The sequence below is a fragment of the Gastrolobium bilobum genome, unplaced genomic scaffold (assembly GCF_033153095.1).
Source record: "Gastrolobium bilobum isolate Gb01-03AN ecotype WA unplaced genomic scaffold, APGP_CSIRO_Gbil_v1 utg13952, whole genome shotgun sequence".
Classification (NCBI taxonomy): Eukaryota; Viridiplantae; Streptophyta; class Magnoliopsida; order Fabales; family Fabaceae; genus Gastrolobium; species Gastrolobium bilobum.
Window position 1 is genome coordinate 146,752 of NW_026898355.1, and position 15,534 is coordinate 162,285.

The 15,534-nt window shown below is 32.3% G+C and overlaps 1 protein-coding gene across 1 annotated transcript; it reads left to right on the forward strand.

Annotated features, from left to right (window-relative positions):
- The first annotated feature begins 7,219 nt into the window (after positions 1-7,219).
- LOC133315188 (homeobox protein knotted-1-like 6) lies at positions 7,220-14,857 on the forward strand. The gene is made up of 5 exons (XM_061516765.1): positions 7,220-7,507; positions 7,630-7,749; positions 7,941-8,076; positions 14,335-14,573; positions 14,699-14,857. Exons 1-5 carry the CDS (start codon positions 7,220-7,222, stop codon positions 14,855-14,857), a joined length of 942 nt encoding a protein of 313 aa, XP_061372749.1.
- The last annotated feature ends 677 nt before the right edge of the window (positions 14,858-15,534 follow it).

Here is a 15,534-nt window from a genome sequence, read left to right on the forward strand (position 1 = left end):
GTAGCCTCTGCTTTTGGCATCTTGGAAATATACTCACTTCACTTTCTGGTCGTTCCGCACGTGAACTTGTCCCACCATTTTCTTTTTCTCCTTCAATTTTCATACAAAAGACTCACTTATGATGAGTTTCATATATGATAATTATTTTGGATAAATGACACATAATTTTAAGAGTAAACACCTTTTTTAGTCTTGATAATATCTACGAAATCCTTTTCAGTCTCTGGCAATAAAAAAGGACCAAATTAGTCCCTAACAGTATATAAAAAGGGTCACGTTAGTGACGAGGAGTTGACATAAGGACTAATGTGACCCTTTTTTCATAATTTTAGGGACTAATTTGGTCCTTTTTTATTGACACGGACTAAAAAGGATTTCTTAGATATTATCAGGGACCAAAAATAGTGTTTACTCTAATTTCACTAAGTATTGATGTAATAAGGTTGATCCCAAATTCCATAAACTCATTATAAATGTCTAGGGACTGAAATTCATAATATTTATTTTAAACAGTCATGAGTGTTTTTGTTTGAAAAATTAAACTCAAATGCCACAGAAAAATAAAAAATAAAAAAAAGCTGACACACAGCATAGGTCCACATAGGGTTGGCAAAACGGGCCAACTGGCTCGACCCGGCCCAACCCGCATTCAGCCCGAAAAAATGGGTCGGGTCGAGTTGGCTCGAAAAAAAAACGAACCAGAAAACTCAACCCGGCTCGACCCGAGCCGGGTTAGGATTGGCTCGCGAGTTGGCTCGTAAAAAAGCTCACGGGTTAGCTCAAAAAAAGCTTGCGAGTTAGCTCGAAATGATGCTAGTGGGTTGGCTCAAAAAATTTAATTTTTGTGGTTTGTTCTCCTGTATAAAATTATTGTATTTTGCAGTCCAACTACAAGTAGAGTAGTTTACAAAATCCAAAAACATTAAATGAAATAAAAACCACTCCACGAATCACAGGAGTCAGTTATCATGATTTTCTGAATTACTCTAATTTACGATAACCATAAAACGTATATAAAGTCAAAAAGTAAAAAATAAAAGAAATCCATTATATATTTCAACGATAAGCATCTAGAATCAAAAGCCAATCATGAAAAAAAAGGACCTGCAAAAGCGACCAATATAGTAAAGTCCATCAGTGGAGAATCCATCAGTAAAGTCCATTGTATTTTATTAAAAAAGAAAGAAAAAAAAGAGTAACCCGCGAGCTGGCTCGTTCAACCCGCAAGCTGGCTCGTTTGAGCTCGGGTTGGCTCGGGTTGGGCTAAATCGAGCTAGCAGCTCATTTTTGCCAACCCAACCCGGCTCGTTTTGTGCGAGTTACGAGCAAACCCGACGGGTTGGCTCATTTTTGCCACCCCTAGATCCACGCTTCTTAGTAACTCTCACCCGTCCATGTTGTTCGGTTAAAGAGCAATAACGAGTCCTCAAAAATTAATGCAAATGGCTTCCCATTAAACATTTCCCCCCCCAACCCATTAACTGAATTTTTAAAAAAGTAATTACTTGTTTAAATAATTTCAAAAAAATATATTGATTTCTATAATTTAAGCGTTCCTAACATGCATTTAATCTTTTTATTAAGGCATTTTGATTTGACTGTTGAAATAAAGTATGCATGTCTGATCCACGAATATGAGTTCATTGTAGACCAGCTTTATTTAGTTGTAGCGTAAACCTTTTTTCACATAATCATTAAATCATACGTTCCCTTATATATCATTGAAAAAAAAAAAAAACTGTTTAATTGGATCCTCTCTTGTAATGGTTAAAATTCTAGTTTTTCATTCACAGATCAACCATTATTAATTAAAGTAATAATCTCCACTTTCTTATCTTACGAATTTCTTCATTAAAATTGTGATATACATAGAGAAGGAGAGAAAAATATAAAATAATTAATTAATAAATCTCTCAAAGACGAGGTATAAACTCACAATTGCATAATATATTAATATCTTTTACAAATTTCGTTAGATTTGACGCAAAATGAATCAGACAAGCAGCATAGAAGCATATATAGCTCTGCTTGTTTAATTAGTGAATCTCTTAATCAACTTGCGATTCGATCGTCACCCAGCATCATGTCGTCCACAATTCGAAAAGGCATACAAATTACAATACATGTTTTCACAATCTTTGGTGATTTGGGTTTAATGTTTATGTGTTGTAAAACATAAAATTATCTCTTAGGCAAGAATAAAAGTACGCGGAGCTCATTCATTTTTTTTCTCTTTTTCATATGGCCACACACATTTTTATAAGTGTAGGAGATAATTTTATCTCGTATATCTATATTTAAATATATACTATATCATATTAAAAGAAAATCCTCAGAGTTCTTTCCCCTAACGGGAAGATAATGGGAGTGCTTTACTATATACTGTGATTGTGAGAGAATATAATTTGATTCTAAGACCTTTCTTAAACTTAATCTAATACTTTAATTTTTCCTTTCTCAAGATATATGCAAACGTTTAGATGAGGTCGAGGAGCAGACATACGATATATGCCAAGGTGCCTTCCTTCCTTCCTTATCCTTTTAGGTCTTTTCATGCCAATTTTATTATTTAAGAACTGAGAGTGCAGTTGTTTGAATGAATGAATGAATCGAATCCTTCTGTGAACAACTAAGTAAATATTCCCTTAATTTATTCACAAAATAAACGAACAAAGGAATCAAAGATTCGTCTGAATTAGTTAATGCGGAATTTAAATTCAATTTTATGGTATGCTTGCTCAAAAGAGTAAAGTATAAGGTTGATTGTCCTTCTATTTATTTCTTTCCAAATTCTATCTCTGTACTTAACTTCGTTTATCAAGTCAGTAACTTATTAATTTTAAAGAATTTTGAAGGAGTTAGTTAATTTAATTCTGAATTTTCATGCATTTGCATGTTAGAAATTTGACTATGGGTGTTAGAACTTAAGCTCAGTTTTATCGGTTGTTTCTTTTTAATGTATTATCCGCATAATTATTTTATTTATTTACACTATCCAATAACGTTGTTAAACAAATATTTTCAATCACATGAAAACTCACAATTTTCCATTTAATCACATTCTTATTTATTAACGTGCTCTATAGAACACATTATAACATTTTATTTTGTAAGACAAAAATGTTTGGATTAATTCCCGTTTGGTCATTGGCTTGGTTCTATTAATAAGATGTTTTTTAGTGAATTTTGAAACTTACACTATAAATAAAGTCCGTTTTATACAAAACACATTTGCCAAGTAAGCTCCATCTTGCAATGATTATATAATGAACTTAATTTATGATAAAAATAAACATGTTAGAATAGAAATAAAATAAACCGTATGATTAACAACACCATATTCTAAACTCATGTTTTGAGTTAAATAATTTAGTTTATTGCAATTACATTTTTTTAGTTTTAATTTTGAAATCTTCGTGAGAATGTGAACTAAAAAGTATGGGTATGTTTGATTTGTTATGATTTTTTTGTTTTTAAAATTATTTTCTAGAATAGTTAATGATACAAGTGTTTTCTATATTTTTTTATGGGGAAGGATCCGTTTACAAAATCGTTTTGAAATTTTTTACAAATGATACTATGTTCTCCCGCGAGAACATAGTGTAATGAGTGTTTTCTCGGGAGAAGATAGTGTAGTTTGTAAACAAAAAAATTTGTAAATATGACCTGTTCCTTTTTTTATTTTGAAAGTTAAAAGTCAAAACACAAAAGAAAATTAACTCAGACATGTTTTCTAAATTTGATTCTAAAAAAATAAGTAATAATTACAGGTTTTTTTTTTTTACAAAACAAGTCTTATTAAATAATTTTTTTTATTTTTTTATTCTGAAAATCAAAAAACTATTTTTCAGAATAGATTTTAAACATGCCTTATAACTTCTCAGTTGTTTCCCAAAAAAATAAAATAAAAAATTTCCCAGTTTTGTAATTGAGTGCTTGGCTTGTAAAATTATTAATCGTTGCCCCAAGATCAAATGATTAACAAATATTATATCTTTATTTTGTTTAACTTGTGCTATTAGGCCAAAAAGTTATTCCTCTTTTTTTTTATAGATGAAAAAAGTTATTCTTCTTTGGTTTTGTAGCTTACGGTACACAAGATATGTCAATAAAAAATTTGAAAAAAAATATATGGATAGATCATCGTTTTTAAACTAGCAAGTATATATAAAATATTAATATTCAATTAAAAAACTATATAATTATAAAGTATAGGGATATATACCATGAATTATGTGACGGTGGGGAGAAGCAAGGTGGTTTGAGGTTTTGTTATTGGTGAGACAAAGCAACGTGGTTCAGTTATTTAAAACTTTAAATAATATTTTTACTTGTTTCATGATTAATTCCATGTATTATGTGCTTTAGGCCTTTAGCTCAATGATAGAGGTGTAAATAGGTAAGGTTAGACTATCATTTGATTTAAATAGATTAGATTTGTGTAAATAATATTGTGTCTGACCTTGCATGTTAGCATGTGTAGGTCTCAAATTACAAGTCTGAGCTGACCTATATTTAAAAAATAAATTTTTTGACCTAGGTCTGTTATCATGTTTAAACCTATTAAACATTCAACAATTAAAAGAATAACTAAAATAATATTACTTTATTATTCAACTTTATTAAAATAATAATTTTATTTATTTTATTTAAAATACATAATATGATATAAGTCTGGCTGTAGGCCCGACATATATAAAAAAACCTATGATCTATTTTTTAAATAGATTTTTTTTAAAAGCCTAGGCCTATTCTATTTTATTATTTATAATAGGTCAAGTCTGACCTAATATTGGTTAGGCCATAGGCCCCTGTAGGCCGGCCTAGCTCTTTTACATCCCTACTCAAGGATATTGTTAATATCATTTCAAAAGTTAGAAGGAAAAAACATTTCTATAGCCGCTATAGATAAAATTATTTACATTTATGCTTTTATAACTACTTACTTTCGATAATACATAATTATAACATTAAAATTGTTTTTTTTTTCTCTCTTGTCAGCAGACAGGTTCTGAAAAGAGACTAAGGAGAGAGAAAAAAATAATAATTTTAATATTATAACTATATACTGTGAGAGTATTTAGTTATAAAAAGTAGCTAATCTTACCTAAAGTGACTGTATAAATATTTATCTCATATTAAAATGATTTTATTATAGTTTAGAGTCATAATAAATAATATTTTTACTTGAGTTTCTTTCATTCTCTAGTCGCCATTTTAACTTCTTAGTTCGAAGAGCTTAACAAATGTATTTTATTTACGAAGCATGGAATTTCAACAAGAGTAATATGGAAGTGAACTTTTTTTTTTTTTTTTTAATATTTCAATTAGTTCATTGTTTTCTTACTAGTTCAATTTGAGGCGAGTCCTAGTATTAAAATTTTAAATCCTCCTAAAAATAATACTGGAAACACATGCTCAATTTTCTAGCGCCAACAAAGTTAACATCATTCAAAAACTTGAATTTGTTTCTAAAGATCACAAACGTAATGCTCTTTTAAGTGTAAGCTTGCATTACGTTTTGAACTCCTTGTATTAGTCTTGCATCCAGTTAAATTTGTCAATTTAATCACGTCTCATCATTCAAATGTTTGAATTCATCATCGCTTTCAAACAATTAAAAAATGTCAAACTTAAAAGGCAAGTGATTCAGATAAACAGAGTTGAGAACATTTACTTATCAATTAACAATTTCATGATATAATGATCATTGAACATGAAATTGAAATGTATTCTTGCTCCGTTTTTTTCAGATTTTGATTAGTCATTCATTTTGTTTGTTAAAATTTAGGGTTTGAATTTTCTTACGCCGTAGAAGAAATTTTTCTCATGCTATAAACATATCTTATACATGGTTCATATTTATTAAAAAAATAAAAATGCAAAAAAAATTGTTGCACAAAAATAGAAGGATTATTAATAGGAGAAAATAATTTTCCTACAATATGAGAAATATTTTTTCCTAAAATTTAATAGCTAATTAGACATAACACATTTATTCATGTGAATGAATGGAATGTCAAAGATATAGAAGTAGGAATTGGCGATGAAAGGTGAAGGAACTAAAGATGTCTTAATATATTGGTAGAGAAATATAAAATCATTAAAAGTAATATCATCCAGTAGTTTAAGCTAGAGTCTTGATGTCACGAGTTCGATCTCTACCGACTCTATTCTAATAATTAAATATTGTGAAGTTTGTAACACAGTTAAACTAGGTCTGATATATTATTCACCAGTCAAACTCAACGAGCTCTCTCGTTCAAAATGCATGTTAGAAAAATATAAAATTATCAAATATAACCTTACCTAACAACTTAAATTTTTACGTTGAATTGATTCTTTCAATTACCTTTAAAATAATGTAGTTCCAGACAATTCGTGTTTAAATGAACATAAATTTACATATACCCACGAGTAAACAGACACAATTAATTATCACAAAAAGTAGGCATATAATATTAATAATTTACCAAATACCATTGACATAAGTGAAAAAAAAGCTTGTATCCATTAAATAAAGATTTAGAGTTCGAACTCTAGGAACGAAAAATAATCTTCAAAGAGCCTCTCCCTTTATAAGACTTGAAAGTAGTCGAAACATGACTAGTTCAAAGGATAAATCGGTTCAAGAAATTTAAAAGAAAAAATATTAATAATTTATATTGGCTTCCGAGTCTTGATTATTATTACCATGAATGCATTCACACATTTAATTTCGAAAGCATAGACAGGTGCTGACAAGTGACAATTCATACACAAAGGAAGGGAGGGGGTAAGGTCTAGAGACTAGTATGTAGTGATAATTTGGGAAGTGTCGTAAGCCACCACGGACCTTATTCTATTTTTATAAAATATCAGTTGAAAGGAAACTAGAGATGAAGAGGAAAATCCAAAAAATGTTGAATTAAAAACAAAGGAAGGAGGAAACAAAGAAAGCACTTCACCCTTGAAGAGGTAGTAGTAGTCCACAGTCATCTTCTCATTTCTTCTCTTACTCTTCTTTCCTCACATTATTATAATAATTATTTAATTAGTGTCCTTTGAAAAAGTTAAACTTCATTAAATTGTTATAAGATCAGATAATTCTCTTCTTTCTTTGTTCACATATATATATTTTCTTCTTTTTGAAGACTGGTTGTCTCTGGCAGCAGGTGGATAAGTAAAAGCAGCAATAAATTCTTTTAAGGAAGCAGCGCAGCGTTTTTGTGTCGCGGTTATGGATGAAATGTACGGAGTGCCGTCGACGGAGGAGGAGTATGACGACAAGGCCTTGATGACGCCGGAGAATCTGATCTTCCCGGCGGACTACCACAGCTTCTTCATGTCGACATCCGCCGCAGGCCGGATTCCTATGTTCGGATCCGACGACCTCATCTCCGCCGTCGCAACTCCCGCCGGGATTCAGCAGCAGGAGGACGAGATGGCCTCCGCGGTCATGAAGGCCAAAATCGCCTCTCACCCTCACTACCCTCGCCTCCTCCAAGCTTACATCGATTGCCAGAAGGTGAAAGTGAAACTCATAACTAACTCATTCGAATTCGTTGCAATTGTAACAGAAAAGAAAAGAAAACGGTTATTAATAACAAAACGAACGAACTAACACAACAACTTTCTGTTAAATGGCAGGTTGGGGCGCCTCCAGAAATCGCGCGTTTGTTGGAGGAAATCCGGCGAGAAAACGACCTGTGTAAGAGGGACGTTGTTTCCACGTGCTTTGGAGCCGATCCCGAGCTCGACGAGTTCATGGTCCCCCCTTATCTTTCTTTCTTTCTTTCTTCTGCTGCTATCTCTTTGTGCGCGCACGCACTCACACACACACATATATATATTTATTTTATTTTATTGAAATCAAAATATTACTTTTGTCACTGATAGATTGAGATTGTGCTGTGTCTCCGATTATCCATTCTTGTGTGTGGGTGCGCTTTTGGTTTCAGGAAACCTACTGCGACATGCTGGTGAAATATAAATCAGACCTCGCTCGCCCTTTTGATGAAGCAACAACTTTCCTCAACAACATCGAAATGCAGCTCAGCCATCTCTCCACCGGTGCTTCCGTTCCCACCCTTTCTGGTAAGTTTTTCTTCTTCTTCTTATCTTTATTCTCTCTGATAATTAGTAGCTGCAGTACTCCCTCACTGCTAGTGCTATAATTTCGGAACTCGATGTTCGTTGATATCTGTGCTATAAATACCGTTGTGGGGCTGCAATAGGGTCCTCACCTCAAGTTGTTTGAAGAACCCACATGGAGCATAATCTATGGTTGCTTTCTTTGGTCTGACGAGTTCTTATCCTCTTAGATTTTTTGTTTAACCATTGGTTGTGAACATAAATAATCATCGCAGAATAATATAATCTTGCTAGTAGCTAATATGTGCTTGCAATTTTAAGACACGAGACACAGCTTTTGAATTAAAATATGGAAAAGAATGTAATAAGAAAAAAAGAAAAAAGAAAAGAAGAAGAAAAGAAAACCCTAATACACTCAAAAGGTTCTCTCTCTCTCTCTCTCTCTTGGTGTTTATGCATGACTGTTGCACTGCTCTCTGGGCGCAGTTGATGTGTGTGACTTTAATAATACCTTTGTATTTCTTGTATGCTTTCACTGTTAGACTGTAATCCATGCTTCTTTAGTTGTAGGAGAAAATAAAGTTTGAATTATTTGGTCATTCATGGGTTACCAGCGCTGTTTGAACCTTTCGCCTTTTTCAGTTCCTTCTTTACAAGCTTCTGGACTTGTCTTGTCTGTTTTATTTTCTCTCTGGAGTTTTTCTCTTCGCACAAACTTTTCTTTTTTTCTTTTTAATCTCATTTTTTCTCTTCTGCTTCTGCCCGTGAGTGTGTCAAGTTTCACGAGCAACAACCGACTTTCCCATTTGGCTTTCTAATTTTGACATTGCAGTTGTTTTTAATGTTAACTCAAATAGTACCTTAGATTAAAGACACTGACTGAACAGTAGATGATGGTTTCGGAACGCCCATAGGTCTTAAATGGGCGTTCTTGCTTCTCCCATCTGCCAACCATCAAATGGTTTATTCTGTGTAGTACTTTAGTCTTCATCTTTTGATCCCTTTCAGTTCATTGGCTGACCAGCTTCCATCACGCCCACCAATATGTATATGCTTAGTGCATGGTTATTTTGAACAAGTTTCTGTTTGAAAAGTTCCACAAAATATTCATTCAAGTAATGCTTATGACCGCTGTAAATTCTTGGTTTCTAGTTATGAATTGTGATATGGTAAATTAAATGATCATGACTTATATTTTGGTCTGTTTGAGTGCATTTCTCTTAGGATAATAGCATTGTTTTCTATTGCTTCCCTTTGCAATGCAACTCGAAGAAACATATGTTATTGGTAGTGGATATTTTAAAGATAGTACGGTTGTTTTGCTAGCTTTGATATGTTAAAGCTATTTATAGAGATTATTTTTTTATATATGGTATGTGAAATTCAAATTGTCAAACGTAACCTTTTTCATCATGAAATTAAGAGGCTAAAAGAGTAGACGCTTACTTTATTCTATGGCTATGGAAGAATGTAGCAGAAATGCTATGTAACCTTTGTTATAGTGGAAACTAGAAAGAACATGTTCTTCAAATGATTTATCAACATATGTAATTCATCAGTGTGAATTAGTGCTTTGATATTAGAACACACTTCCCATGTAATATCATACCTGTATCCCATTTAAGGTATGTGCAAGCTTCATTATTATAGGGGGACAGCTTTCTTCTTTTCTTTCTTGTTGCAAAGACGAAATTTTCATGCTTTTAAAGACTTATGGTAATATCGATTATAATAACCTTCCATTTTACCCATTTTGGATTAGATGAACACATGATCTGACAGTAATGGCATGCAATGATTCTGCTTTCGTACTTTATTAATGTATCGAGTTCCAATAGAGCACAAGTGATGCGTGTTTTTGGGAGATAAAAAATGCTCTTTGGGAATTGTCTAAGGGACTGATAGTCTGTCTGCAGCTAAAGTAATGTCAGATTTTCTTAAAATAAAAAATAGAAGGAAAGTAGGTTTGGGTTAGTAAAATTTGAAGAATGAGCACAACATTTGTGTAGTTAGGTTATCCTGTCATCGTCCTAAAAAAAAGGTTTTGCATTTGGCATGCTTTCGTTCAAGAAAATCAATTCTGTGAGTTTACTAACTGTGAAATAAGCTTTTAATGCAGCCGAACTAAAGGACTTAGCTGATTAGAAATTGATGATATACTGCTTCTCTTCTACTTCTTTCAGATCTAGTTCTTTCTCATTGTCTTTTCAATCCCTGATTATGTCTCCTTTTATAATATTTTACCCTATATAAAACTTGAACTTGAAACAGAAGTATATGGGTGGTTATAAACTTTATTTGTTAAGGATTTTACTTTGGTTTCTGAACTTTATCTCTGCTAGAAGATCAGTTACAATTCCCATACAAATTTTCTAATTGTGGGGCTGGCATGCAGTGGATTCTAATAGTATATTAGTTTTGAAAGAATTTTTTATGTTGCAAAGCATGGTCACTGGTCAGGTTGGTTATGGTTGGCTAATATTATTGTTTATGCTTGAAAGTACAGATTACCTTTTCAGTGGTGATGTTTTAATTTGTAAATGGCTTTGTATTGCATCCTTTGACAGATTCTCCTTCATCATCCTTTTTGCAAACCTATATTCTTGTAATTTTTACCTCTAAAGCAAAGTTGACAGGATGTGAAATCCTTTGTTTCTAATTTCTAATTTCTTATTTCTTCTTTATCTTTTGATTTTGATTTTGATTTTTCTTGTCTTTGTATTGCAACCACTACAGGCGTCAAATTGGTTCTTGTATTAACTAGAAACAAGTTTTCATGTGCTTGGACTGAAATAAACTTTCTATCTGTCAAATTTATGTTTTATTCTTTGTTTTTGGGGCATTTTCTTGGTGCGGAATGATTGAACTTATTGCTGTTTTAAGCCTCTGGAAATTTTGAAACGAAGGCTTTACTAATTAATCATTGTTGATATTTGTGCTTTGTCTTTTAATTTATGATATTTCCAAATCTTCCCAAACGAATTGAATATCTACATGAGAAAATCTTTTAGGTGTTATGTGATCCTTAAATGATCCCTCTAAATATAAAGATATTCTCATCTCAAGTTTTAAAAAAATCTAATCCATCTTTGGATTCTGTATATTCTTACACTTATAGAGTCCTTGGAATAACATGGTTGATGTTTAGTGTTTCATTAGACCTCTAAAGGGGCTTGAACATTGTTATATGCTGCACTCTTAATGTGTTTTGGGGTAATTCTATTGTTGGAAGTTTGGGTTGCCATGATGATGTCTTTTTGTATCATGTTATTGTAAGTGTAATTTGGAATCAATGGCTTTTCCCCCCTATCTATCTGACTGAAGGCATTAGTAAAGTGCTGAAAACAATCTACAACCAGGAAGTCATCACTTGAGCTTAATAAAGATAAGGAATTGAGAATTTAAGTGATAAGGAATTAAAAGCATTAAAGTTCTCTGCTCGTGTCCTCGGTTCATTGCAATCACAACTGATGAATGTAGTAACATATCTATATAATAAAGATAAAAGTACGTAATTTTCATTGTTATTAGGTTTGCTTTGCGTTTCCGATGCTTGTTCGTTGTTTATGTTGTTGTGGAGAAATCTTATTTGGTTCACAGTTCAAGGTTCTGTGATCAGATATAGAGGTGTGAAATGGTGGGTGCACGTGGTGTTTGGGATTTGGGTAAATATCCAGAATTTGCATTTCATGTTTTGTTAATTTAGTTAGATTACTCTTTTAACCACACGGAATGCTATCGCGAACTGTATAGTTATATATTGGACTTATTTAGCAGATTGGAGGCATTGACTTTTTTAGTACAAGGGATTAGCTAGGTAGAGTGGTCTTGTTTTGTGCAGTCTCTCTTCCTACGTAGTGTAACGTTGACCTTTTTTGTTTTTGTTGGTCTTCTTGTGTCTACATTCTTATTTTTTCCGGTGGACTGAAATTGAAGAATTAAATTAAACCCTAGCTTATATACTCAATGTCGTGACGTGTGCATAAATTACAGTGATGTGGAAATGATAGTAAGAAATAATTTGAAAGTTTAGAAAAATTCTATTCTCCTTTAGAAGTTTACTGAGGTCCATTAAAATAAAGTTGTGGAATGTCCAAAATGATTTGGACCTACTGAGATGTTAATAGTTCCTTTTAAAAGCTTAGGTTTTGGATTACTCCGCTACATAAGCATAGAATGTGTAGTCAAGGAACTTTTAGAAAAATCCCTTTTACCGCGGGTGATCTAATAAGAGTTAAAACTTTCACATGCACTCCCGCAGATTTCGCTGTGATTTGCAGCAGCTTTTTCTCTTTGAAAGAACGTTCAATATATCTTCCCCACGCACTCTAGCCTGTCCTGACTCCTGCCCACTGCTCTCGCTTCTGCGTGGCTTAGTGCTTGTCATTGCCATTTTCCGATATTTTGTTCTCTTGTGGCCCATTATGGTCCTCTGTTCGGTCATTGACCCTTAGATCATTGCATGTTGGATAACACTTGTCAATCTTCCAGGTGTCTTTTCTTTTTCATAAAAGGGTCCCTCCTTGTAAAGAAAGTAATCTAGAGTTCGTTCGTTTGGCCATTTTTAAAAAGTAATTTTCATGTTTTGCTTATTTTAAAGGTGTTTTTTATAAGAGTTATGTTGTAGGAAAAGTGATTGTGTAATGTTATAGAGATTCGTTTTGCGTGCCTTAATTTTTTATTTATTTTTTGGTTTTAAAAAGTGTGGACCCCACAAAATGTTGTGAGGGTAGGAAAGTTTGTTATGTTATGTTAAAGGATAAAACGAAAACCCTTTTTATAAAGGGAAAAACATTTCTCAAGTAGCGTGAGATAAGTTTATCTCCGGCTATCTCAAAATTACGTTGATTTATTTATTTATATTAATTGATTTAGCTTTGAATAGTTATTATCATTGATCCATTTTTGTACGATTATGATTTAGTAGTCGAAGATAAAATTATCTAAAGCAGCTCGAGAAACGATAAGCTCATTTATAAAAGTTAAAATTATTTATGTTTTTTTAAAAATTAATTTATAAAAAAATATATTTGGCTTTTTATTTTCGTTTTTCTAAAGTAGAAATTCAAATGAACTTATAATAAAAAATGTTTTTTTCTCTTAAAAAAAATTAATTTTTGGAGGGAAAAAAAAAATCCATTCAAATTGCCCTTATTCTTTTGCCTACTTTTCATTCTCTGGATATTCAGTTTTGGTTAAATATTTGGATCGACAGGGATCGTTTATCCAATGGTTAAGGGAATGAATCTTATGATTTAAGGTCTGCACTGTAATGACTAGTAAGTAGGGTTGTGGTTTAGGGCCGAGGAGCTTCTGGTTCTCGATTTGGTTTTTGATAATGGCCGTACCGTTTGCTTCATTGTAAACTTTGAGTCTCTCTGGCCTGGGTCATAGTGACAATGGATGGAACCTGGCACTGACACTGGTGTTTTCTTTTTCTTTACTTTCTTTCTTTCCAACCTAGGTCTGCTCTGATTTGGTCTGGTGTGTACAGTGTACTCTCATGCGATGGTCAAATCCTTGTCGGATTGAGTGGGTGTCAGAAGCAATATGTGGGTGCTCGTGGGCTACTTGCCCTCTAATAAACAATTATTGCCATTTTAGATATATAAGCTGGTCAGAAATGCTAAGTGTCAAAAGTTTCTTTCATTATTAATTTATGTTCGACTTCTATTATAAAATAAAATCTTCGATTTTTAGTTATTAACTTTTTAAAAAAATTATATATAGTTTAACAATTTTATATAGGGATTAATATTTCTTATGTTATAAGAGATAATTTTATTTCTTATACACTCGTAAAAGTATGTAAGATTCATGTGGGGCTATGTAAGAAGAAAAAAGAGGAAGGGTTTCACATATTATTAGGAAATATTGTATCGGTTCATTGCTTCGCGACTAGTTTGATTCGGGGTGTGTCTAGGATTAAGGCTTTAAATCTCTACTAAAGGTGGTGGTACTGGAGAAGTTCGAACACATACTTTTACCCCCACTTGTTCAGCTTCCATGCGCCAACTGAGCTACCGTCTACCACCATTTGGTAGGTTTCACATATTTTCATACGTGTAAAGGAGATGAAATTATCTCCATATAACATGAGAAACATTAATTTCTTCTATATATTTCATTATTATTTTTGTTTTTCATAATTTTTCTTATTTCATTTTTTAATTTGTATTTAACCAACATTTTTAATTTGTATCATTATAAAGTTAATTCATGTTGTATTCAATGTTTTTGATTTTACTATTATTTGGCTAGACGATGGGGGTGTATCCTCGGACGAAGATTTTAGTACAGGCGATGGTGATGCTCAAGATGGACAATTAAGGAGTGAAGATCGTGAGCTCAAGGATAGGCTTTTACGAAAGTTTGGGAGTCACATTGGTTCTCTGAAATTGGAGTTTTCAAAGAAGAAAAAGAAGGGTAAGCTTCCGAAGGAAGCAAGACAAACACTGTTTCAGTGGTGGAATGTTCACTACAAATGGCCTTACCCAACGGTAAAATTATATCTTATTGCTTATATGTTTGTTTTTGAAAACTTTTGAATTTCATTACCATACTAGCAGTTACTGAACCTCAGACTACATTTGAAATCAAAATCTTGTTTTTATTGTTTACCCAGGAAGCTGATAAGATTGAACTGGCTAAGTTAACAGGGCTAGACCAGAAGCAAATTAACAATTGGTTTATTAATCAAAGAAAGCGTCATTGGAAACCATCTGAGAATATGCAGTTTTCTATGATGGAAAATCTGACCGGACGGTTATTTGCTGATGAATGAGGTGCATGTACATGACATTCTCTAATGTATATCCTGATTAATTATCGCTTGTAAATTCGATATTAAAAGCAGACCATTGACAGTTAAATGCTCACTTTCCCATAAAAAAGAAAGGGAAAATGATCATAGTAATTTTGCGTCTTGTATTCTTGATAAATAACTCCTGACATTGTGAATGAATGCTTATACTTTGGCTAATGGTCCTACTCCGACTTAGCTGGTTGCTGTTGCATTAGTTTGTCATTTTGCTTTTGCCACGTATGTATCAAGGGATAGGATCGTTTATAAATTTTTTTTTTGCAAATTACACTAAGTACGACTGGTCGTATATTGCATGATTAAAGTATGACCGGTCGTACTTAGTGTAGTTTGTAAGAGTTTATAAACAAAAAAATTTGTAAATATAACCTGCCTCATATATATATATATATATATATATATATATATATATATATATATATATATATATATATACTAAGAAGAATATATATAGGTAGCCTAAGAAGAATTTCATACCTAGACATGAATGACATTGCTCGATTTGGGTATTGAGCTCTTTCCAAAAAGACTTGTGTCACTTAATTGGTTATGTGTGGGTATCTTGTTTATTTGTATTTATTTGTTTTAAAATCATATTATATGTTAAGGTGACTAAAGCATTAATTAAATTTAATATA